Consider the following 27,087-nt stretch of genomic DNA (forward strand, 5'->3'; position numbering starts at 1 on the left):
CCCCCAAAGCCCCTTCCCCCTCCTCCCTCTTGGACCCTCCCAAAGCCCCTTCCCCCTCCTCCCTCTTGGACCCCCCCAAAGACCCTTACCCCTCCTCCCTCTTGGACCCCCCCAAAGACCCTTACCCCTCCTCCCTCTTGGACCCTCCAAAGCCCCTCCCCCCTCCTCACTTCTGTCAAGCGACTTTGTTAACCACTTTGAAAAAAAGGTTGATGATATTCGCTCTTCTTTTTCTGACTCACCTTTACTCACCGCTGGGTCACCAGACCCTCCTTCCACCAACACACTAACCTCCTTTTCCCCTCTCTCTCCAAGTGAGGTTCTTACCCTCATTACCTCTGCCCGCCCTACCACCTGTCCTCTGGACCCTATCCCTTCAAACCTCCTTCAGACTATCGCTCCTGATATTCTACCGTTTCTCACCCATTTCATCAACACTTCTCTAACGGCCCGTCCACACTACAGCTACGACAGCTTCAAAAACGGTTTCCAACGCGTCTGCCCATTCACTTTGAATGGGGTGACGTCACTTTTTGCCGAACTGCATTGTGGGAAGCAGAGCGGAGCTTTCCTGGCGTTTCAGGCTGCAAAAGTTGAGCAATGTTCAACTTTTGAAGCTTCTGAAGCTTTCGGTGGAAGCGTCAGCCAATCAAATCATATGCCAGTACAAGCTCTAGCCAATCAAACCGCTGCTTGTGTGTCAGGGGCGGGAGATTCATGTGATTGGTTGTTGGTCGAGCTTCAGACACGCCCAGCTCCAAGCTTTTTTTGAAGCTGGAGTGTGGACGGGCCGTTACTTCTGGTCACTTTCCAAACAGTCTCAAGGAGGCAAGACTAAACCCTCTCCTAAAGAAACCCACTCTCAACCCGTCTGATGTTATAAACTACAGGCGTGTCTCTCTCCTCCCGTTCCTGTCTAAAACACTTGAACGCGCTGTTTTTAAACAACTCTCCTGTTATCTCAATCAGAACAACCTTCTGGATCCGCACTAGTCTGGTTTCAAGGCAGGTCACTCCACAGAAACTGCCCTCATTGCTGTCTCTGAGGAACTGCACACTGCTAAAGCAGCCTCCCTCTCCTCTGTCATCATCCTGTTGGACCTGTCTGCTGCATTCGACACGGTGAATCATCAGATCCTCCTTCACACTCTCCAAGAACTTGAAGTTTCAGGCTCTGCACTTTCCCTCCTCACCTCATACCTCAAAGACCGTACCTACAGGGTAACTTGGAGAGGGTCCGAGTCCGACCCTTGTCAATTAACTACAGGGGTCCCTCAGGGCTCTGTTCTTGGTCCCCTCCTCTTCTCCTTGTACACAAACTCGCTCGGATCAGTCATTAGCCCGCATGGTTTTTCATACCACTGCTACGCTGACGACACCCAATGAATTCTGTCCTTCCCCCGCTCAGAGACCCAGGTCGTCGCACGCATCTCTGCTTGTCTAGCTGACATCTCTCAGTGGATGTCTGATCATCACCTCAAGCTCAACCTTGACAAGACTGAACTGCTTTTCCTTCCGGGAAAAGATTGTCCCACTCTTGACCTAACAATCAACATCGGCACCTCAGTTGTTTCCCCGACTCAGACTGCAAGGAATCTGGGTGTGACCCTAGATGACAACCTGTCCTTCACTGCAAACATCGCTGCTACAACCCGTTGCTGCAGATACACGCTTTACAACATCAGGAGGATACGTCCCCAGCTGACCCAGAAAGCCACGCAGGTTCTGGTCCAGGCTCTCGTCATCTCACGCCTAGACTACTGCAACTCCCTCCTGGCTGGTCTACCTGCATGTGCCATCCGACCTCTGCAGCTCATCCAGAATGCAGCGGCTCGTCTGGTCTTCAACCTTCCTAAATTCTCCCACACCACGCCGCTCCTCCGCTCCCTCCACTGGCTTCCGGTAACTGCTAGAATCCACTTCAAGACACTGGTACTTGCGCACCATGCTGCGAATGGATCTGGCCCTTCCTACATCCAGGACATGGTTAAACTGTACACCCCAGCACGTGCACTACGCTCTGCATCAGCCAAACGGCTTGCTGCACCCGCACTGCGAAGGGGACCCAAGTTCCCATCAGCAAAAACACGTGGGTTTGCTATCCTGGCTCCAAGATGGTGGAATGAGCTCCCCATTGACATCAGGACGGCAGATAGCTTACACATCTTCCAGACTGAAAACTCATCTCTTTCGACTCCACTTCCAGCGATAGAACTATTAACAAAGCACTTATATACTAATAAAGGGCTGGCTTATCTAAAGCCAGTTGAGTAGCACTTGAAATGTTTGGCTCTATGAAACCTGATGTACTTTATGATTCTATTTTCTTCAAGTTTGTATTTTGTTGGTCGAACGCACTTATTGTACGTCGCTTTGGATAAAAGCGTCAGCTAAATGCAATGTAATGTAATGTGATAGATAGAGAGATGGATAGAGAGATAGAGACAAGCCCGCCTTAACCTGCCATCAGGCCCTGGGGTTTTGTAGGCCCCCCTATTTAAACAACAAATCAAAGTCATTTCCTCGGCAGGCTCTGTGATCGCACTTCTCCACTCTGCTCCACGCGCGCCTGGTCCTCTCCTCCAGATGAGTGACGTATCGGGCCTCCCTCATGTATTGCCGTTGGCTCCCCTCCACGTAGCAAGTCCTCGTTGTCCTCTCCATCTCCTCCAACATCCCTCCTGTCTGTTTTTCCTCTCCCGCTACTCCATCGCCATCAGAACCAGACGGCCTACTTGGCTCCGAGGCCGGCACCGCTGCCGCTCGGTACAGAACTCATCTGTCCTTCCTCCTCATCCTGGCCTACAGGTTTAAAATAACCTGTAAGCTTCGGCATGTTTTGTAATAGCTGCTTGTCTCGAAACTACTTTTCCCTCAACAATTTGAGCGCCACTCTCAAAACTTTTTCTTCTCAAACTTTTTCTCCTAAACAACCTTCATCTGTCACTCGCAATTTGAATAAGTCACATGTGAAACATATTCTCATTCTGATTGGCTGTTAAGTGGTGCCCGCTGACTGTTGTCATCATTTTTGAGAAACATCTCTGGAATCCATCGATCTGATTGATTAGCGGAGCAAATGATCAAAATAGTACGGAGGGAAGATATTTTCGTTTGGATTACTGGTCTGAGGGAAGCTCACGAGTGTGTGTATATGTGTGTGTTTGTGTATTCTTGCGTTTGTGTTTATTGTGTTTCCCGGGGAAAACCCTCAGGAGAAACACCGGCTGTTGTTTTGCCTGCTGTGACGTCAAGTTACTCCGTTCTCCGCTTGTAATTATGCCGAAGCTTCAAAGTTGTATTTATCGTCTGAATTTGCCGAAAAACAAGTTTAATATTCTGAAAGCCAAGACTTTGTTTATTTGAAATCAAAACAAACTGTAACGGACCCTGCCGTGTTATCTATGATTACTACGCCTTACATTCATAATTTCGGCAGAGGGAGGGGAACAGCAGAACAGCAGAGTGGCGAGGGAGAGCTGTCTTCTTCCCTTTACAAGCTTCAAAACTGTATTTATCGTGTGATTTTTGAAATAAAAGTTTCATATTCTGAAAGCCAAGACTTTGTTTATTTAACAAAAAATTGAAAACATCCGAAATACATTTTTTTATTTTTTATTATTGGCTCATGATAGGCCCCTGATCTCCGTAGGCCCCTGGGCTTCAGCCCAGGTCAGCCCGTGCATTAAGGCGGCCCTGGAGAGATGGATAGAGAGATGGATAGATGGATGGAGAGATAGATGGATGGAGAGATAGATGGAGAGATAGAGAGATAGATGGATGGAGAGATGCATAGAGAGATAGATGGATGGATAGATAGAGAGATGGATAGATAGATGGATAGATAGATGGATAGATAGAGCTCTGTTTTCCAGCCTGAGTCTATTTAATTGATTGTTTTGGTTGTGTGTGATTTAATTTTATAATTAAATGTATTTATTTTATATATAATTTATATATTTGAATATTATTTCACGTTTCATTTGTAATGTTGAATGTTCAATAGAAAGTTCTGTTTGAAAGGATGTACTTGAATTATCACTATATATTATCATCATGTCTAAAATGGTCTAACAACGGTGCGACAAAATTATCCTTTATCGCAATCATTTCCAGGAACATGTATCGTCCAACACAATTCATTATCGTGTGTGTGTGTTATGTACCCAGGTAGCTCCCGTAGGTGGTGTTCTTGTACTCCTCCCAGCTGATCTGGTCGTCCTGGTTTAGATCGAAGTCTTTCCACTGCTGATCCACGCTGTCCACAATCTGCCTCCTCTGAGAGATCCGGATCCAGTTCTTCAGCTCCTCCTCAGAGATAAACCCGTCTGTGTTACTGTCCATCTTATCCACCATGATGCTACACCACACACACACACACACACACACACACACACACACACACACACACACACACACACACACACACACACACACACACACACACACACACACACACACACACACACACACACACACACACTCTTATTAGTTATCAGCTGTTGATATTAGACAACATAGCTTCAGGTGTGAAGTGGACAGTCTGATCCGGTTCAACCTGTGTCTGTGTTTGCTCTGAGAAACAGGAAGTGAAATACTAAGGACACATCTGCAGGAAAGAATACAGGTCCACATGTACACGGGTCCACAGGTCCACATGTACACGGCTCCACAGGTCCACATGTACACGGGTCCACATGTACACAGGTACACATGTACATGGGTCCACAGGTCCACATGTACACGCTCCACGGGTCCACATGTACACGGGTCCACATGTACACGGGTCCACATGTACACGGGTCCACATGTACACAGGTACACATGTACATGGGTCCACAGGTCCACATGTACACGCTCCACAGGTCCACATGTACACAGGTATAAAGGTAGACATGTACATGGGTGCACAGGTCCACATGTATAAAGGTAGACAGGTCCACATGTACACAGGTCCACATGTACACGGGTCCACATGTACACGGGTCCACAGGTCCACATGTACACGGCTCCACAGGTCCACATGTACACGGGTCCACATGTACACGGGTCCACAGGTCCACATGTACACGCTCCACGGGTCCACAGGTCCACATGTACACGGGTCCACAGGTCCACATGTACACGCTCCACAGGTACACATGTACACGAGTCCACAGGTCCACAGGTATAAAGTTAGACATGTACACGGGTCCACAGGTCCACATGTACACATGTACACGGGTGCACAGGTCCACATGTACACAGGTATAAAGGTAGACGGGTCCACAGGTCCACATGTACACGGGTCCACAGGTCCACATGTACACAGGTGGTCCACATGTCCACATGTACACAGGTGGTACACGGGTCCACATGTACACAGGTGGTACACGGGTCCACAGGTCCACATGTACACAGGTATAAAGGTAGACATGTACACGGGTACACAGGTCCACATGTACACATATACATATATATATGTATACTGCGAGGGGGACCCAAGTTCCCATCGGCGAAAACACGTGGGTTTGCTGTCCTGGCTCCAGGATGGTGGAATGAGCTCCCCATTGACATCAGGACGGCAGATAGCTTGCACATCTTCCGGCGCAAACTGAAAACTCATCTCTTTCGACTCCACTTCGAGCGATAGAAACTATTAACGAAGCACTTTTATACTAATAAAGGACTGGCTTATCTAAAGCCAGTTGAGTAGCACTTGAAATGTTTGGCTCTATGAAACCTGATGTACTTATATGATTCTGTTTTCTTCAAGTTTGTATTTTGTTGGTCGAACGCACTTATTGTAAGTCGCTTTGGATAAAAGCGTCAGCTAAATGTAATGTAATACACGGGTCCACATGTACACGGGTCCACAGATCCACATGTACACGGGTCCACAGGTGGTACACGGGTCCACAGGTCCACATGTACACAGGTGGTACACAGGTCCACATGTACACGGGTCCACATGTACACAGGTATAAAGGTAGACATGTACACATGTACACAGGTGGTACACAGGTCCACAGGTCCACATGTACACAGGTGGTACACAGGTCCACAGGTCCACATGTACACAGGTGGTACACGGGTCCACAGGTCCACATGTACACATGTCCACATGTACACGGGTCCACAGGTCCACATGTACACAGGTATAAAGGTAGACATGTACACGGGTCCACAGGTCCACATGTACACAGGTATAAAGGTAGACATGTACACGGGTCCACAGGTCCACATGTACACAGGTACACAGGTATAAAGGTAGACATGTACACGGGTGCACGGGTACAGAAAGAACAATTACTATTGTTTACTGTGTGTTTTATCAGAGTATTGTAATATTTGTGCACGCCTCACCCCAGCCGGCGCCGGCTCTCCTCGGCCGGCAGCTGCTCGAAGGCTCTGGCCTCCTCCTCGCCCAGGAAGGCCTCGTGGTCGTAGTCGTAGTTTTTGTTGTCGTCATGCTCCAGACGGCTGAGAGGGTCTTCATCGTGGATCCGACTCTTTCTCTCAGTGGGTTTACTGCTGCCTGACACCACGCACAGCACAAAGCACATCAGCAGTGCCTGGATCATCCTGAAGAACTGATGGAGACAAAGAGACATGGTCACACAGAGACACAGAGAGACAAAAATACATAAATACCGGTTATGACTGAGAATGATGGTCTAACAGCAGAACATAAAAGCTTTCAAAGCAATCACCACCCAACAAAACAAACAATTTACCAACCAACCAATCAAATAACCAATCTCTGCCCTGCATAATATCTTTGACCGCCCACCTTTGTCCTCAGAGCCTAACCCAATATGATATATGTTACTCCCCCCCTGCCATCACAGAAACATGTGTAACACACACACACACACACACACACACACACACACACACACACACACACACACACACACACACACACACCACACACACACACACACACACACACACACAACACACACACAACACACACACACACACACTTAACGGGAAGAAACTCAGCTTTTAGATGATATTAACAATTTTTAGCAAAACGAAACACAAGGGTAATAACAAGGCTCTGAATTAGCCCTGAGCGAAAAAATGCTAACGCACTTAGCACAGAACTCACGGTAAAATACCCTTATTACTTATCGGATCTGCACAAACAAGATATCGATTAGCAAGCTGAGATCCCACAGATTCCAGACATATAAGTATCATTACTGAGCGTTCAGAAGCAAATACTGTACAGACATCACACCACGTAGCTTTAGGTAGCCAAAACGGCAAATAAGTCTTACGTTACTGTTTTCTGATCAAAAGTTCTCTTCAATGGCATCAAAGCGATAAAAACGCTGCTGAAGGTTAATGCAATGTGTCACTTTGAAATGATAATAATAATATTAATAATAATCCATCTTCATATTTATGTCAATAACGGAGATTTCATATTAGCTGCTATGAGAGTGTATGACAGCTTCCGGTTCCAGGGCATTCTGGCTACGCATCACTCTCACTCCTCAATAGAGAGGCGAAGTCCCTCCCCTTCCGGTGGAGCTCCATGGGACCTTATTTCGAAAAAATAATGTATTGAAGTCAATGGAGAGAGAAAGATTATCTTTGGATCCTGTTTGAATTGTGCCACGAATTATACATCAATTTAAAAGATAATTTTGCCAGTCAAAAAAACCCTCTCACCCTCACTATCACCCTCTCACACCCTCACTATCACCCTCACTATCACCCTCTCACCCTCACACCCTCACTATCACCCTCACTATCACCCTCTCACCCTCTCACCATCACTATCACCCTCACTACCACCCTCTCACCCTCACTATCACCCTCACACCCATCACTATCACCCTCTCACCCTCTCACCATCACTATCACCCTCACTATCACCCTCTCACATCACCCCTCACCAATCACCAATCACCCATCACACATCACCCATCACCCTCTCACCCTCTCACCAATCACCTAAAAAAAATCACCCTCACTATCACCCTCTCACCCTCTCACCATCACTATCACCCTCTCACCCTCTCACCCTCTCACCATCATCTATCACCCAGCTCAAATCACCCTCCTCACTCTCACCTATCACTATCACCCTCCTCACCCTCAATATCAACCCACCTCTTCACCCTCACTATCAACCCTCACCCTCTCACTATCACCCTCACTATCACCCCTCCTCACCTCCTCGACCATCACTATCACCATCACTATCACCCTCACTATCACCCTCTCACCCTCACTATCACCCTCACACCATCACTATCACCCTCTCACCCTCTCACCATCACTATCACCCTCACTATCACCCTCTCACCCTCACTATCACCCTCTCACCATCACCCTATCACCCTCACTATCACCCTCTCACCCTCACTATCACCCTCACACCATCACAATCACCCTCTCACCCTCTCACCATTACTATCACCCTCACTATCACCCTCTCACCCTCTCACCATCACTATCACCCTCTCACCATCACTATCACCCTCTCACCCTCTCACCATCACTATCACCCTCTCACCCTCACGATCACCCTCACTATCACCCTCACTATCACCCTCTCACCATCACTATCACCCTCTCACCCTCACGATCACCCTCACTATCACTCACTATCACCCTCACTATCACCCTCTCACCATCACTATCACCCTCTCACCATCACTATCACCCCTCTCACCATCACTATCACCCTCTCACCATCACGATAACGCTCACTATCACCCTCACTATCACCCTCATCACCCTCTCACCATCACTATCACCCTCTCACCCTCACTATCACCCTCACTATCACCCTCTCACCATCACTATCACCCTCTCACCCTCACTATCACCCTCACTATCACCCTCTCACCATCACTATCACCCTCTCACCCTCACTATCACCCTCACTATCACCCTCACTATCACCCTCACTATCACCCTCTCACCCTCACTATCACCCTCTCCTAATCCTCACTATCACCCTCTCACCCTCTCACCATTACTATCACCCTCACTATCACCCTCTCACCCTCTCACCATCCTATCACCCTCTCACCATCACTATCACCCTCTCACCCTCTCACCATCACTATCACCCTCTCACCCTCACTATCACCCTCACCATCACTATCACCCTCTCACCCTCACTATCACCCTCACTATCACCCTCACTATCACCCTCTCATCACCCTCTCACCCTCACTATCACCCTCTAATCCTCACTATCACCCTCTCACCCCTCTCACCATTACTATCACCCTCACTATCACCCTCTCACCTTCTCACCCTCTCACCATCACTATCACCCTCTCACCATCACTATCACCCTCTCACCCTCTCACCCTCTCACCATCACTATCACCCTCTCACCCTCACGATCCCCCTCACTATCACCCCCTATCACCTCACTATCACCCTCTCACCATCACTATCACCCTCTCACCCTCACGATCACCCTCACTATCACCCTCACTATCACCCTCTCACCATCACTATCACCCTCTCACCATCACTATCACCCTCTCACCATCACTATCACCCTCTCACCATCACTATCACCCTCTCACCATCACGATAACGCTCACTATCACCCTCACTATCACCCTCTCACCATCACTATCACCCTCTCACCCTCACTATCACCCCTCACCATCACTATCACCCTCTCACCCTCACTATCACCCTCACTATCACACCATCACCCTCACTATCACCCTCACTATCACCCCTCTCACCCTCACTATCACCCTCTAATCCTCACTATCACCCTCACTATCACCCTCTCACCCTCTCACCATCACTATCACCCTCTCACCCTCACTATCACCATCACTATCACCCTCTCACCCTCACTATCACCCTCTCACTCTCACTATCACCCTCACTATCACCCTCTCACCATCACTATCACCCTCTCACCCTCACTATCACCCTCACTATCACCCTCTCACCCTCACTATCACCCTCTCACCCCTCACTATCACCCTCTCACCCTCACTATCACCCTCTCACCCTCACTATCACCCTCACTATCACCCTCTCACCATCACTATCACCCTCTCACCCTCACTATCACCCTCTCACCCTCACTATCACCCTCACTATCACCCTCACTATCACCCTCTCACCCTCACTATCACCCTCTCACCATCACTATCACCCTCACTATCACCCTCACTATCACCCTCTCACCATCATTATCACCCTCACTATCACCCTCTCACCATCATTATCACCCTCACTATCACCCTCTCACCATCATTATCACCCTCACTATCACCCTCACTATCACCCTCACTATCACCCTCTCACCCTCTCACCCTCACTATCACCCTCTCACCATCATTATCACCCTCACTATCACCCTCTCACCATCATTATCACCCTCACTATCACCCTCTCACCATCATTATCACCCTCCCTATCACCCTCACTATCACCCTCTCACCATCACTATCACCCTCTCACCCCTCACTATCACCCTCTCACCCTCACTATCACCCTCTCACCATCACCCTCACCCTCTCACCCTCACTATCACCACAATGAAACACGTCCAGAAGAACGTCATGCAGAGCTGCCTTCCTTTGATTCTCTCTGAACTGCCTGGTCTTTTTAATGTTTAATATCAACCATTAGTGCAGATAGCGTGAAGTAGAACAGATCGCAGATGCTAATGTAGCGATAGCATTTCTCCCCCGGGCTTAAATGGTGTATTATAGAATGATCACACCGGTGACAGTACTCTTCAAAGGGTTCACGAAATATGACTACTACTCTATTGTTTAACATGTTGGGTTACTTAATGTCACTTCATGTTAAGGCTAATAAAAATGACAAGGCTGTCATGCCAACTAACTTGCTAGCTACTAGCTAGGTAGCTAACTTGATCCAGCCACTCCTGGTCCTTTGATCAGACAGGAAGCGAAAGAACGAGCAAGACCCATTGCTGGTATGATAACAGCCTGGTACTAAACACACAGGCATCTTGTTAAAGTTATCTTATCTTAGCCAGCGCCATATAGATAGATTATATCTATATGGCGCTGATCTTAGCTATCTCTTAGTGGAGGAAAACAGTTGTGACATCACCTGGGATTTGTAGTCTTTCTAGTTGCGTATTTTTCATACTCTTATATTTCAACAGTTTTAAGATAAACTGTGACTTTTTTGACATGGAAATGATTTTTTAAGATTGACAAACATCATATGTGTAATTCATGGCACAATTCAAACGGGATCGAAATATAAGTTTTCTCTCTCCATTGACTTCAATACATAATTGTTTCCGAAATAAGGTCCCATGGACCGGAAGTAGATGGGCGTGACTTGTCAATCTTAAAACATTTCCATGTCAAAAAAGTCACAGTTAGTCGTAAAACTGTTGAAATATAAGACTATGAAAAATACGCAACAAAGATTACAAATGTATAATGTACTCTGATCAATAGGAGACAGATGTTAAGTTATAAATCAAGGGTTTTTATTATTATTTACAGCAGGGGTGGGGAACCGTTTTCCTTTCAATGTTTACAACATCCTCCGAGGGCCGTACAAATGATTGAACTCAACCTCTGCTTGAAAAAACTAAAATCACAGCCCATTCATTTGGCCTTTCTTTTATGCTGTGCAAAGAACAAGCAACCTCTGAATCCAGATATCTGACCATGACTCGCGCATGCATGCATGTGCACGGTGTGGCATGCATGCACGTGCACGGTGTGGCATGACCACCAAAACAGAAAGATATGGACACAAGATGTGTGCAAATGTATTTAGTATCCTATCCTTGTGAACATGATTTAGGTGGAGGGGGTCCTCACCTCCTCTAGGGGGTCCGGGGGCATGCTCCCCCGGGAAGACTTTTTTTTTAAATGATGAAGTTAAAAGCATCAATCTCGTGCACTGAGAGCCATTTGAAACAGAACTGTAAGCAGATTCTTCTTTTTGGATATTTTCAAATCACTCCCCTTTTAAACTCTATTCTTGTTATTTTTAACAACTTTTTTGTTTCTGTCATATAGTATTTTATACCTGTTTTTCATTTGGTCTCATTAATAACTAAATGATCATATCAAGGTGTGCCTTAATCTCACTGAGCTGAGGTTATTTGAGCCTCTCAGGAGAGAGCTCTCTTCCACCTGGTTGTAGAAAAGCTCTTTAAATTCGTTAGCATAGCTAGCTAACCAGATGCTAACAACAGATCGCCACTGTGCTTACAACTACAGACACAGCCACGCAAACACTGTGGTGTGTAGGGCTGTGCGATTATGGCAAAAATCATAATCACGATTATTTGGTCAATAATTGATATCACGATTATTTTGACGATTATTCATTGACCATTTATTGAACTTTAAAACAAATAATATTTTACCAATAACAAGATCAATAATATGTTGGAGCGCACTTCCAAAACCATACTAAACATATATTAATATGATAAATAAAAATAAATTAGACCAAAATAAATGGAAATCAAACATGTTGCAGTGCCTGTCACAACCTACTGAAAACTCCTTAACATATAGCCAACATTTTGGTAAAACATATTCAACATATTCCACTCAGTTAAACGTTGAAAGGGCTGGCCAACCGTCATGGTCCAGAAGTAACAGGAAATAAATGTTGAACTACAATTTAAGACCAAATAAAAATGTTTAGGCCACCATGGCAAATGCTGGTAGGGCTGCTCATGTCATCTCTTAAAGATTGTTCGCAAGAAACACCAGCCTGTTTACATGGTCTGGTTTCAGAGATGAGCGCAGGCAGGTGACAATATTGCCTCCTGTACTGAAGACCCTATCTGAAGAGGAACTTGTGGCAGTGCTGCCACATATGACACAGGACAAAAAGAAAAGACTCTGAAGAACCCTTTCTTTGCCATTATATAAAAATAGTGTTGCTACAAAAGTATAAATTAGGCTTCCTAATAAGACAACTCAGATCTGAAGCTACACAGTAATCTGCTGCAGCAACAGTGCAATAAAAAAGACAACATTAATAGAATCAAACCCATTTTTTGTTGCATTTTATTAGAGTATAAAAAGAAATGCCTTTAAAATAGGATGCAAGCAACACTAGTTTCTGAACTGATAGACTATAATCAATTTAAACAGAACTTAATGTTTGCATTCTTATACCATTTTGTACAATAATTATCATGAATACATTCAAACAAACTAAAACTTACAGCAGATTAATAACGGTATCTAAATTGAGTTTTTATTATATCAAAAACCTGTTGAAATGCTGCTGTTATTTTTACTGTCCCACAAAAGCGCGTCGCAGCCTCCAGGAATGCTTCTTTCACAACTTCGCCGTCTTTGAAAGACTTCATGTGTTTCGCTAGAACACTGACTTTCAGGCCCCTCCCCTTTTGGAGCGTAGGTAGGGCAGAATTAGGAGGGAATTCCGTCTCGTAGCGTTTTGTGGCACTGTTTTGAAATGCCGCTCCTAAAGTTAACCCTTCTTCGATAAAGCCACGCTCGCATTGCAGATGAGACAGATGGACTTTGAATTGGAATAGATACAAAAATAATCATCCTCCACTTGGAGTTGAAAATTAATATATTTGGGCTTTTTTGCGTTCTGCCATAATTGCGGTCTGTGGGTGGTGCGGGACTAGAAAAGCTTCTTTAAATTCGTTAGCATAGCTAGCTACACAGATGCTAACAACAGAATCGCCACTGTGCTTACAACTACAGACACAGCACGCAAACACTGTGGTGTGTAGGGCTGTGCGATTATGGCAAAATCATAATCACGATTATTTGGTCAATAATTGATATCACGATTATTTTGACGATTATTCATTGGACCATTTATTGAACTTTAAAACAAATAATATTTTACAATAAACAAGATCAATAAATATGTTGGAGCGCACTTCCAAAACCATACTAAACATATATTAATATGATAAATAAAAATAAATTTAGACCAAAATAAATGAAATCAAACATGTTGCAGTGCACTGTCACAACCTACTGAAAACTCCTTAACATATAGGCCAACATTTTGGTAAAACATATTCAACATATTCCACTCAGTTAAACGTTGAAGGATTGGCCAACCGTCTCATGGTCCAGAAGTAAATAACAGAAATAAATGTTGAACTTACACAATTTAAGACCAAATAACAAATGTTTAGGCCACCATGGGCAAATGCTGGTAGGGCTGCTCATGTCATCTCTTAAAGACTTGTTCGCAGAAGAACACCAGCTGTTTACCATGGTGGTTTCAGAGATTGAGCGCAGGCAGGTGACAATCATTGCCTCCTGTTACTGAAGACCCTATCTGAAGAGGAACTTGTGGCAGTGCTGCCACCATATGACATCAGTGACCTAAAAGAAAAGACTCTGAAGAATACCCTTTCTTTGCCATTATATAAAATAGTGTGTGCCCTACAAAGTATAAATTAGGCTTTGCCTACTTAAGGACAATCTCAGATCTGAAGCGTACACAAGTAATTCGCTGCTAGCAATCTCAGTGCATATAAACAAGACAACATTATATGATATCAACGCCATCTTTTTTTTGTTGCATTTTATTAGAGTATAAAAAGAATATGCCTTTTTTTTACAATAGGATGCACAGGCAACACTAGTTTCTTGAACTGATAGACCTAGTAATCATATTTAAAACAGAACTTAATGTTTTTGCATTCTTATACCATATTTGTACAATAATTATCATGAATACATTCAAACAAACTAAAACTTACAGCAGATTAATAACGGTATCTAAATTGAGTTTTTATTATATCAAAACCTGTTGAAATGGCTGCTGTTATTTTACTGTCCCACAAAAGCGCGTCGCAGCCTCCAGGAATGCTTCTTTCACAACTTCGCCGTCTTTGAAAGACTTCATGTGTTTCGCTAGAACACTGACTTTCAGGCCCCTCCCCTTTTGGAGCGTAGGGCAGAATTAGGAGGGAATTCCGTCTCGTAGCGTTTGTGCACTGTTTTGAAATGCCGCTCCTAAATTACCCTTCTTCGATAAAGCCACGCTCGCATTGCAGATGAGACAGATGGACTTTGAATTGGAATAGATACAAAAATAATCATCCTCCCACTTGGAGTGAAAATTATATATTTTGGGCTTTTTTGCTTCTGCCATAATTGCGGTCTTGTGTGTGTGCGGACTGTCACTCCTGTTGACCATCCATGCTGTTGACACGGACAACGTCAGCGAACTAGTGCACTGCTCACCAGCCACGCCCGGACACATGGGGTGAGGCCGGCCAATCACAAAGCTTTGATGCGTTCAAGTGCATTATTCTGGCACGGGAACATTATGTTATAGGACATTAACGATAAAACAGAATATTGTTGTTCTATTTTTAGACACATCTCGCGATCGACTGGGAATCTCCCCACGACCCTTCTTTTTAACGAGTTGCTGCTCTTGTTCTGACATCTTCGCTCGCGCTGAACACTCACAACACATGTCACTCCCACGTGGCCGAGTGGGCTTTTAGGGAGGGGCGAAAGCGCACCCAGCAAAATAATCGTATTTTGTCAATTATGCTGTTTTCATAATCGTCGCAAACCATAATCGTAATCGCGATTAAAATACGATTAATTGCACAGCCCTAGTGGTGTGTACGGCTCCTTATGGGTACTGCAATATCTGAAGAGCTGGAGCGGCGTTCCGGTGCTCTCTGTCAGCACTCTAGTCCAGGGGTTCCCAAACTTTGCCATGCCAAGGACCCCCATATAGCATTATCCTCTGGCGGCGACCCCCCTGTTTTAAAAAAAATGATGTGTACAAGTGCCTCGCGATGGAGCATGCAGTGTGTTGCCACTACATTTGGGGCCTTCTGCTTTATCAAAGCTGTCACTCCGCTTTCTTTCCCTGTCACAGCCCCACTGCCCCATCTGAACACACACCCACACAACAAGACCAGTCAAGTCCGTTTGAGATGATGTACTCCTCATCTAAAACTTGGAAAATGTCTCTTCATGTGGTCCTACCTTCCAGTGCTTTGTAAAATAATATTTCCTCAACAAAGTTGTCTTCTGAAATAAATCTGATGTATGCAAGCAATTCTGCGACATTTGCTACATCCGTGCTCTCATCCAGCTGCAGAGCGAAACATTCACTAGCTCTCACTTGCTCCAAAAGCTGAGCAGATTTTCACTCTCAGTAGCGGCAGCTCGATTCTGATTGGCTTGAAGGGTGTCCGTGTGATTCAAAAACAAAAATATTAAAAGATTGGCATCAAAGGACACATAGATTGATTAATATACAGTTATTAATAACATCTAAAAAAAGTAAACATTTGTTTGTTTTTTTTTAAATAAAAAATTCTGTTTCCCTCAAACTTTTCGTGACCCCCCTGGTGCCCCCTGGCGGCCCCCTGGGGGGTCGGGGCCCCCACTTTGAAAAACACTGCTCTAGTCTACACTCCTTTCAGACGAGACATATACATATACCACGTGAAGACACGTTACGCTCATAAAACAGGCACTCGCTTGTTTAATTATTTTGCGGTCTAGATGTATTCTTCTTTTTTGAAGTGAGAAGTTGTCCGCCTGACGGACGGACGGACGGACCCCCCCCCCCCCCCCCCCAGGGCCGGCCCTGACCAATTTGCTGCCCTAGGCAAGATTTTAGCCGGCGCCCCCCCCCCCCCCCCAACAAATGCAGACACTTACTATGACTCGCGCATGCACGGTTGTGGCATGACCACCAAAACAGAAAGACTGTAACTGTATTTAGTTTCCTATCCATTTGAACATGATTTAAGTGGGGGGGGGGGGACCTAACCTCCTCTAGGGGGGTCTGGGGGCATGCACCCCCGGGAAGACTTTTTTTTTTAATATTGAAGTTAAAAGCATCAATCTGGTGCACTTTGAGAGCAACATTAGGAGATCTATGGAAACATCTCTCGATATGAAACAGAACTGTAAGCAGATTTTCTTTTTCTTTATGGATATTTTACAAATCACTCTCCTTTCAAACTGTATTCTTGTTTATTAATAACTACTTTTTTGTACTGTCAGTATTTTATACCTGTTTTTCACCTATTCTCTTATTTTTTTATAACTATAATGATCATATCAAGGTGTGCCTTTACCTCACTGAGCTGAGGTTCAGAGCCGCTCAGTCTTTCAGGAGAGAGCTCTCTAAAGCTCTCCCCCCGCGGCCGCCTACACAGTAAATTCCAATGTTAATAAAAGCACACAGAAGCTGTGTACGTTTTTTAGGAGTTTGATTTATTTTAAATTAACACAAATACAAAATTAAAACCTATAATTGCACACTAAAACCATTATTTCAAAAAAAGAACAATTTCACATAAACCTCTGGTTTTTACTGGGGCTGGGGCAGTTCAACTTGATTGGGGGGGGGGGGGGGGGGGGGGGGGGTGTGTGCCATAGTTTATGGGCGCTGTACGCAATATAGGCGTAGTTCTGTTACTATAAGATAACAAGATGTACTTTGTTGATCCAAAATCGGGAAATTGTGTTGTTATGAAATAAAAAAAAAATATATATATCTTTTTATTTCTAACTTTTTTTTTCTTTTTCCCCCCCAATCTTCTGCGCCCCCTATGGGTTGATGCGCCCTTAGCATTCGCCTATACTGCCTATGCTGAGGGCCGGCCCTGCCCCCCCACCTCAAAACGAAAACTCTTCGGTTCTCCACGAATTACACAAGTCACCCAAATCAGCGTTAAAAAAGCGGGAGGCGCCGAAAAGCGACTAATTTGCATCACTGTGACAAACATCATATGTGTAATTCGTGGCACAATTCAAACGGGATCGAAAGAAAATCTTTCTCGCTCCATTGACTTCGATACATAATTTTTCCGACATAAGGTCCCATGGAGCTCCCCCGGAAGGGGAGGGACTTCGTCACTCTATGCCTATGGTAACGTGTAGATGGATTTAGGAACTTCCCCTCGATTATATTGGCTCTAACGGTTTAAAAGAGATGTCAATCATCAAAATCGACCGATGGGTTCCAGAGATATAGAAAATCCACCCAAATGACCCCAGAAGTGTTTTTTTTTTCTAAACCTCTCTAAAAATGTCAAATTTAACTTGTTTTGCATCAATCTTGATACAGGGTACTAATTATATGTTATAGTTTAGATTCCTAAAGCTTTTAGTCTACTAACCCATCATTCAAGGGTGATTTTCACTAAGTAATGGTTTATTTTTGGACGGACACTATAATTTACAGTTTTTTTACTATGTTCAATCTGAATTCACTTTAAAAATAAAAACATCTATATTGATTCGGACTTTTCTACATCCAGCTCACAGGTTTATCATTACTTTGAGAATAAAGATTATTAATGTAACCCTTTTAGAAGGGAAGATATGGTCATTTGTTCTGGGAATGTCATTTTCGCTTAATTAAATAAAAGTCAACTCTAAATGAAAGTCTGTTTATTGTCCATCAGATGGACACTAACTGCAGATTTAGCATTTACACTAACACGTGTTCTGTTTTCTAACCCTTCCAAAGTAAATGCAAGCATCTCTTAACACAGAAGTCTGCAGGACTAAATATGAATACATTTAAACATATCCATCCGTCTCTTACCTGTGTGTGTCACGCAGCTTCCACCTGTGTGTGCGCGCGTGTGTGTCTGTCTGTTCGCGCGCGCGCGCGTGTGTGTGTGTATTATTTCCTCCGTGTTTTTCAGCGGCTCCCTCTCCTCCCCTATCCGACCGTCCCTCTCTTTTTCCGGGTTGTCCTCCTGCAGCTTACACATGTCTCCTGGAACATTTCTCCAGCTCTCATTGGTCCACTTATGCGGATGACGTCAATGGGCTCGGTCATCGCACTCGCTTCTGATTGGCTGCTGGTTTAGTCTGGACCAATGGCAGCTCCGTGCGAGAGAGATAGCGGAGAGGGGGGTCCTGCTGCCACGTCCGCACGTAAACATACGCGCGCGCACACACACACACACACACACACACACACACACACACACACACACACACACACACACACACACACACACACACACACACACACACACACACACACACACACACACACACACACACACACACACACACACACACACACACACACACACACTGAAGCGGGACGTTGAGGGAGTTTACGGAGCAGATGAAAAGACACAGAAAGACAGAAGCACAATTAGAACAAGTATATTTAGGTGATTTTTTGTACGGTGTCAAGAGGAAGTAAGGTCCCCTGGTCTGTCCCCAGGCAGGCATTCGGTGTGATCACCAGAGCCATATGAGGCCGGAGGGCTTTCCCTTCCTTCCAGCTGTCAGATTGTAAACAAAGTCACGTGACAGACCACATACGACGGCCCATTCCCAAACCGCCCCCTACACCCTACCCAGGGCAGGCCCTTCCCACTGGCGAACTAGGCGGTCGCCTAGGGCGCCAGATCTGGAGGGGCGCTGCGCTGGGAGAAAAAAATAAATAATAAAAAAAATAAAAAAGTTTTATTCTGCCTAATTGTATGCCCTTGATGTAATACGTTTACATTAATAATTGAATGAAGTAAACACCCTTTGCACCCCTGGCCGGCGGAAACATTTAGCATTTGCCCTGTACGATGGGCGCTGTAACTGTAAGTGATGAAAGGGGGGGATGGTCGCTTATCTGGCGCCCACGGGCCGCGACTCACAGCCAAAGTGACGCGGCAGCTCCAGCTGAAAGTGTCAGAGATTGCAACGATGCAACAGCAAGAGGCAAACAATTAGAATTATGAAAAGGTCCAAGCCTTCAGGGGCAACGGGAAGGAAACGGAAAAAAGAACAGGAGGAATCGAAAGTCAAAGACAGAGGTACGTCGGCTTGTGTAAAAAAGAAAAAAGTCAGTATGTACTGTACCGTTAGACATTTTATTTTTAGCTAGCTAGCTAAGGAGGTAGCCTGCCCATGATACAGCTTTGATGCCATGCTAGCCGCGAGCCTCTGATACAGAATGATAAATACAAATGATTTAAAGTTTGTATTTATGTGTTAACTTATTATTCTTATATAATCTTTTTGTAAATAATATACTACTTTTCTATTGTGATGGCTGTAAATTGATCCTCCAATAGTGTTTAATTTGTCAGATAGTTTATTTTCACGGTCAACTTGTGTGTAGGCCTATATATATATATTTTTTTTCTGTTTATTTTCTATTATATTTTAGAATTTGTTTATTTTCTGCTCTTTTTAATGTCTAATTATTGTGCAATGCTTTGTTTTATATGCTTCTGTAACGAAATAATGTGAATGTTAGCCAGAAGAAAGCTATCTGGATAACTGCTCTTTTGTATAAAGTGAGGCTGACCAACCAATATGGGCATGTGTTATTATTTACATTACATGTAATTTGTTAGACGCTTTTATCCAAAGTGACTTCCATACATTCAGTACTGTGGACAATCCCCACAGGAGCAATTTGGGGTGAAGGGTCTCAGGGACACAACGACATGCTGACTGCAGTGGGACTCGAACTTGCTACCCCCTGATTCAAAGTCCAGACCCATCTTTTATATAGGCTAGTTGTGAACTTGCATACAGCTGAGGCAGATTGCAGCAGTTATTTTTGCCTGACTGTATATACATGTTTTTGTTTGTTATGTGCTAATATCTACCCTATCATTGTCCAGCTGCACTTGAGAAATACCTCAAAAAGCCCCCAGTTGCTGGAGAAGGAACATCTGATCTCCCATGTACATCACACTCTGAAGAATGTAAGTTTTGCCAAACATTTATGGTCTCTGTGTAATTGTTAATACACTACTTTTTGTCATTATTATTATTGTTATTATTATGATAAATAATGAAAACTGAAGCATGAATAACTTCTTTGCATGTTTGGATTGCCTGCCTGCAGGTGAAGGAATAACGAGCACAGTATGTGAGTCCACCATTGCAGTCCCTTCAGATCCTGCTGACTGCCCAGGCCCATCTGAGTCCACCATTGCAGCCCCCTCAGATCCTGCTGACTGCCCAGGCCCATCTGAGTCCACCATTGCAGCCCCCTCAGATCCTGCTGACTGCCCAGGCCCATCTGAGTCCACCATTGCAGCCCCCTCAGATCCTGCTGACTGCCCCGGCCCATCTGAGTCCACCATTGCAGCCCCCTCAGATCCTGCTGACTGCCCAGGCCCATCTGAGTCCACCATTGCAGCCCCCTCAGATCCTGCTGACTGCCCAGGCCCATCTGAGTCCACCATTGCAGTCCCCTCAGATCCTGCTGACTGCCCAGGCCCATCTGAGTCCACCATTGCAGCCCCCTCAGATCCTGCTGACTGCCCAGGCCCATCTGAGTCCACCATTGCAGCCCCCTCAGATCCTGCTGACTGCCCAGGCCCATCTGAGTCCAACATTGCAGTCCCCTCAGATCCTGCTGACTGCCCAGGCCCATCTGAGTCCACCATTGCAGCCCCCTCAGATCCTGCTGACTGCCCAGGCCCATCTGAGTCCACCATTGCAGCCCCCTCAGATCCTGCTGACTGCCCAGGCCCATCTGAGTCCACCATTGCAGCCCCCTCAGATCCTGCTGACTGCCCAGGCCCATCTGAGTCCAATATTGCAGTCCCCTCAGATCCTGCTGACTGCCCAGGCCCATCTGAGTCCAACATTGCAGTCCCCTCAGATCCTGCTGACTGCCCAGGCCCATCTGAGTCCAACATTGCAGTCCCCTCAGATCCTGCTGACTGGCCAGCGACTGTGATACAGTGAGAAAAGCCATGTGAACATCACATTGAAATCATGGTCTGATACCAGATGGGAGAGTCGGATCAACAGCATAGAGGCTGTAACGGAGCGTCCACACTACAGCTTCAAAAAAAGCTTGGAGCTGGGCGTGTCTGAAGCTTGGGGATTTTATTCAAGCAACGCGACCAACAACCAATCACATGAATCTCCCGCCCCCGACATACAAAGCAAAAACCCCCGGGGATTTTATGGGAGCAATATATATATATATATATATATATATATATATATAAACTCCCCAAACAGGTGAAAACCTACCAGTTTCACCCACTGTCTCTGCCACCTCCCTCCATGCCTGGTTCCTCCGGTTTGTATCCCAGTAGGTGAAGAGGGCCTGGTCATATAAAACCGGGTGATTGCTACGGCAATAATCAGTTTCTCCTCCATCTTTTTTTGAAATTGAGAAATGAACGGCGGGATATCTCTCCCAGCTTAGACGCGGTTTGATTGGCTACGGCTTGAGCTGTCAGATTTTCCGAAACGGGATTTGATTGGCTGGCGCTGGCTACTCCGGCGTCTCCGGCAGGGCTCGCAATTAACGATGTCCCGATGTCCCGGGGACCATAACAATTCATACTGGGACACAAATCTATTTTGTCTGGGACTATTTCGGGACAGTGAAAAAAAAATTAAAAGTAAACTTCAAAATGGGTGTTATTTGCAAAGTCATGGGCTGTCAAATCATAGAATGCATTCTACGTCATCCACTCTGCTGCTGACTGCTGCTAGACTCGCGCCAATGCAACGGTCACGACAGTTAAAAAAAGTAGAAAGAAATGCTGAGGTGGTTGATGCAAGCCCCAATTCTGCCGACTCCCGAAACGAAAACATCCCAAGTCCTGGTCATGATGCATCGTCTTCCACTGTGGTAAGTTAGTTGTCTTAAGTGTCAATGTTAGCTAGCGCTAGCTAGCACTAACTAACGCTAGCAACTGAAGTGTGCCTTACAATGCATACAAACGTCCTAAAATGCGGTGTCACGTTCTTTTGAAGTTTGTGAAAATGATGTGAAATACAGTTGATCAGAATAAGAGGTGTAGCCGATCATTTTTGTATTTTCTTTGTCAGCCAGTCACTGACCAGGCTAGAATCTTTAGCTGCAAAAACGTAAGGCATTTAGCCAATCATTTAGCTTTTCATCTTTTTTTAGTGTTTTAGTTTTTTTGGGTCAAGAACGTCAGTCAGATTGGGTGACGATTAGAAAGGGGGTCGCAAGGTAATTTTAGTTTGTCGAGAATCAACTCTGGTATGAGAATAATGTGTCATGTTAAGAGAGAGTAATGTTCCAGTTGTTTTTGTGCCTGGGGGGGGGGGGTGAGTGAATGAGTGAGAGCAAGATGATTGACATTCATGAATGAAGATAGAAGATCAATTTATATTCCTATAGTACTACTGACTTGTGAGGATAACTTGTAATTAGAACTGAAAACAGATACATTCATTAAACTGTATTATGGAACTTCTGTTTTTTTATTATCATTCATACCACTTTTATTGCCAGATGGAGGGTTCCGATCATAAAACACAGAGACCATACAGCCATACCATATTGAATTGAAAAATACAAATCAGAATTCTTCAATGTTGACATGACAATGATAAATTAGTCTGGATATTGAGAAACAATAGAAAAACATGTCTTAAAACAACTCTCTTCCCTTCTACTCTAGGAGAGGCAACAGATCAGACTAATATTCATATGTTTAAAAGAACAAGTATTTTAAACTTACATGGTGGACCAGAGTCTATGGTGTGATGATTAAGTGACAAAAAAGTATCAAATTATATGTATTCTGCATAATTGGGGGGGGCGACGATACAAATTTAAATTTGGGACACTGCTGGTTATATCCGGGACAATACAAAGTAGAATTCGGGACAGTTGTGGGACACTGAGGAAAAAAGATAATTTCGAGCCCTGGTCTCCGGCGGAGACGGACCGCTATGCTACCCAGAATTCAGTTCGGCGAAAAAGCGAGGCAACGTGACGTCATCCCATTCAAAGTGAATGGGCAGATTGAAGCTGTCGACGCTGTCGACGCTGTAGTGTGGACGGGCCGTAAGGTATCAGGCTGCAGAAGTCAGAGATGCACTTCTAGAGGTGAGGGATAAAGCCACAGATGGAGTTGTAAAAATTGAGGCACAATCTTTGGCTGAAGAGGTTGGATCATACCGCTTTGCAATATGCACTGTGGTATGGTATGACATCCTGACCAACATCAAACATGTCAGCAAAATGTTGCAATCAGTGTCAATGAAGCTGGATATTGCTGTTGACCTCCTGAGAAAAACAGAAGTTTCTTTGGTCAGCTACAGAAGCAATGGATTTGCTTCTGCCCAAGCATCTGCCAAAAGACATCTGTGGCCAAATGAATGTGGAAGCTGTTCTCAAGCAGAAGAGGCTGAGAACAAGCTAGAGACAGTTCTCCTATGAGTCCTGGAGGAGCAAGTGAGTGATGCACTAAAGAAACTCAAAGTTTCTTTTTTCAATATGGTGGTGAATGTTTCCATTGCATCACCGCAGGAGAGATTCAAGGCCTTGGGTGAAGTAGAGGAAAAGTTTGGGGTGCTACTCAACTTCCCTGACCTGCCAAAGGAAGATCTGACGAAGCAGTGTGAAACACTCAGCAACACCCTGAGCTGGGGTGGACAGTCAGACCTGGATGAGAGGGAACTTGCACTGGAGATGCAGAATTTCCCAGCTTTGCCAAAAGCCAACATGACCACCCTGGAACTTCTGACTTTCCTACAGGAGAAGAAAATGAACGAAGTGTATCCAAATATGTGGGTGGCCCTCAGGATCACTGTCATTATTCCAGTGACAGTTGCTGCTGGGGAGCTTCTCCAAATTGAAGCTCATTAAAACATACCTGAGGTCGTCAATGGCTCAAGAACGCCTCAATGGATTAGCTTTAATAAGCATCAATCGCGAGGTTTCGGGGCAAATATCATTTGTCGATACAATAAATGAATTTGCAGCAAGGAAGTCCAGACGTGTCCGACTTTAAGGATGTGGACTAATTAAAGGACACAATAACATAGCAGAGACGTGTTGTTCTGATTGCCTGTTTCATTTGATTCATAGTGTGTGTAATGTTGTTCATTATCTTAATTTATTTGCAATAACCTCAGTTGTAAGAGTTGGCTATATTTGTGTCCATGTTTGCACTTTCTTTTCTTAAAGTTTTAAGAGAAGCTACTTTTGTTTGATGAGTGATTTTCATTTAATAACTACAATATTAATAATAAGGATAAAATAAATAAATATGTTACATTTATTTGTTATTGGCTGTGGGTTACTGGTTATGTTCACATACTTATTTGGTTATTAAAATGTAAACCGATCTTTTTCCTATGGGTGTTTTAGAGTTGTACCTCCTATCAGGTCTCTAGTAATTGTGTGCTCAAAGTGCACCAGATTGAAGCATTTTACTTAAAAATGTTAAAAAAATGTCTAGGGCCGGCCCTGACCCTCCCCCTCCGTTTGCGCGTTCATGCGGAGGGTCCGCCATATTGAGGGCTGTTCCAAAGCAACGAGTGTGGAGCGGTGTGGAGGGGAGTGGGCTATCAAGCCCTCTGACTGGAGACCGGTCTCTACCTGCCCGGAGTCACGCTGTGTGTGTCCGTCAGGAAACACGCCATTAACAAGTAGTTCCAGCAAACATCCACTGATCAATTGCATGTTAGCAACCTCATGATGACCTCATATGTTTTAAACTGAGGATCAAACCTGTGTTTAGTCTAAAAAAAGGTAAATGTGTGCATTTTATTATAAAGTTGTGTATATTTACAGACCGTTGCAAAAACTAAGCTTCTAAACATCAGGTTTAAAACTAAAAGAGCTTTGAAACACAATGAACGATGTTTGGAGTTTTATTTGAGTTATTCATTTAAACTTTTTGTCTAAGAGAAGCTGATTTGAAACCGTTGTTACAAACAGTTACGGCACTTCCTGTTTCTGCCGGAGAGAGGGGAGGCCGTCCCAAAGCCTGCTGCTGTGTTTACTCCATCTGACAGGAGGAGCCTCGTTGAGCTGCGAGTGTGGCTACAGACGGAGTTCACTCCGTCACGGAGGGGTAGGGTCAAGGGAGTGGTTTGGGATTGGGCCGACAGCGCTGACAAGGGTCCTTTCTCATTTCTCTAATTCCCCTCCTCGACTCCTATCCACAGGAGATGCGAGCGGAGGAGCCGAGGAGGGGAACCGAGGAGAGAGGAGGGGAAGCAGCAGGCGGTTAGAGAAATGAGGATTCCTCTCCTCTGAGCGGTCATTTTAAAGAGACGTCCATTAACGATGACAGGAGGCAGCAGCCCTCTGTCTGATGGACAGATGTGTTCATGACCACTTCTATATTTACTTTGATTCATTCACAGTGCGGTGTAATGAGACAATAACAGGCTACAGATGAGGACACACACACACACACACACACACACACACACACTACACCACACACACACACACACCACACACACACACACACACACACACACACACACACACACACACACACACACACACACTGTACACACACACACACACACACACACACACACACACACACACACACACACACACACAACACACACACACACACACACACACACACACACCACCTACACACTACCACACACACACACAGTATATATTTATATAAATATATACAATTTCAGAATCACTCTCATAACATAACACTATCAGAGACTGGATATACCCCCCCCCCCCCCTCTCTGGTCGCTACAATGAGGAAAATAAATTACGGGCCAAAAGTTTTATTTACAAGTATTAAAAGTAAGCAGAGGACACCAAACCAACTGAGACCTGTCTGTCCGTTGCATCTACGCACTGTACAACACACACGCACCTACACACTGTACAACACACACGCAACCTACACACTGTACCACACACACCTACACACTGTACCACACACACACCTACACACTGTACCACACACACCTACACACTGTACCACACACACACACCTACACACTGTACCACACACACCTACACACTGTACCACACACACACACCTACACACTGTACCACACACACACCTACACACTGTACCACACACACCTACACACTGTACCACACACACACCTGTACCACACACGCATCTACGCACTGTACAACACACACGCACCTACACACTGTACCACACACACCTACACACTGTACCACACACACACCTACACACTGTACCACACATGCATCTACGCACTGTACAACACACACGCACCTACACACTGTACCACACACACCTACACACTGTACCACACACACCTACACACTGTACCACACACACACACACACACCTACACACTGTACCACACACACCTACACACTGTACCACACACACACACCTACACACTGTACCACACA

The 27,087-nt window shown here is 44.9% G+C and overlaps 1 protein-coding gene across 3 annotated transcripts in view; it reads right to left on the reverse strand.

Moving 5' to 3' along the window:
- calua (calumenin a) overlaps nt 1-18,680 on the reverse strand; it is a 26,852-nt gene extending 8,172 nt beyond the window's left edge. Inside the window, exons 1-3 of one of the 3 annotated variants that reach the window (XM_034199638.1) lie at nt 18,544-18,680; nt 6,346-6,572; nt 4,167-4,360 (exon numbers count right to left, since the gene is read on the reverse strand). In XM_034199638.1, coding sequence (XP_034055529.1) covers nt 4,167-4,360; nt 6,346-6,563 — 412 coding nt within the window. In that variant the 5' untranslated portion in view covers nt 6,564-6,572; nt 18,544-18,680. Of the gene's footprint in view, nt 1-4,166; nt 4,361-6,345; nt 6,573-7,268; nt 7,343-18,543 lie in introns of those variants that run through there. The other 2 variants (XM_034199639.1, XM_034199637.1) reach the window with 2 other exon arrangements.
- Nucleotides 18,681-27,087: the final 8,407 nt, after the last annotated feature.

Source organism: Gymnodraco acuticeps, unplaced genomic scaffold, assembly GCF_902827175.1.
Source record: "Gymnodraco acuticeps unplaced genomic scaffold, fGymAcu1.1, whole genome shotgun sequence".
NCBI lineage: Eukaryota > Metazoa > Chordata > Actinopteri > Perciformes > Bathydraconidae > Gymnodraco > Gymnodraco acuticeps.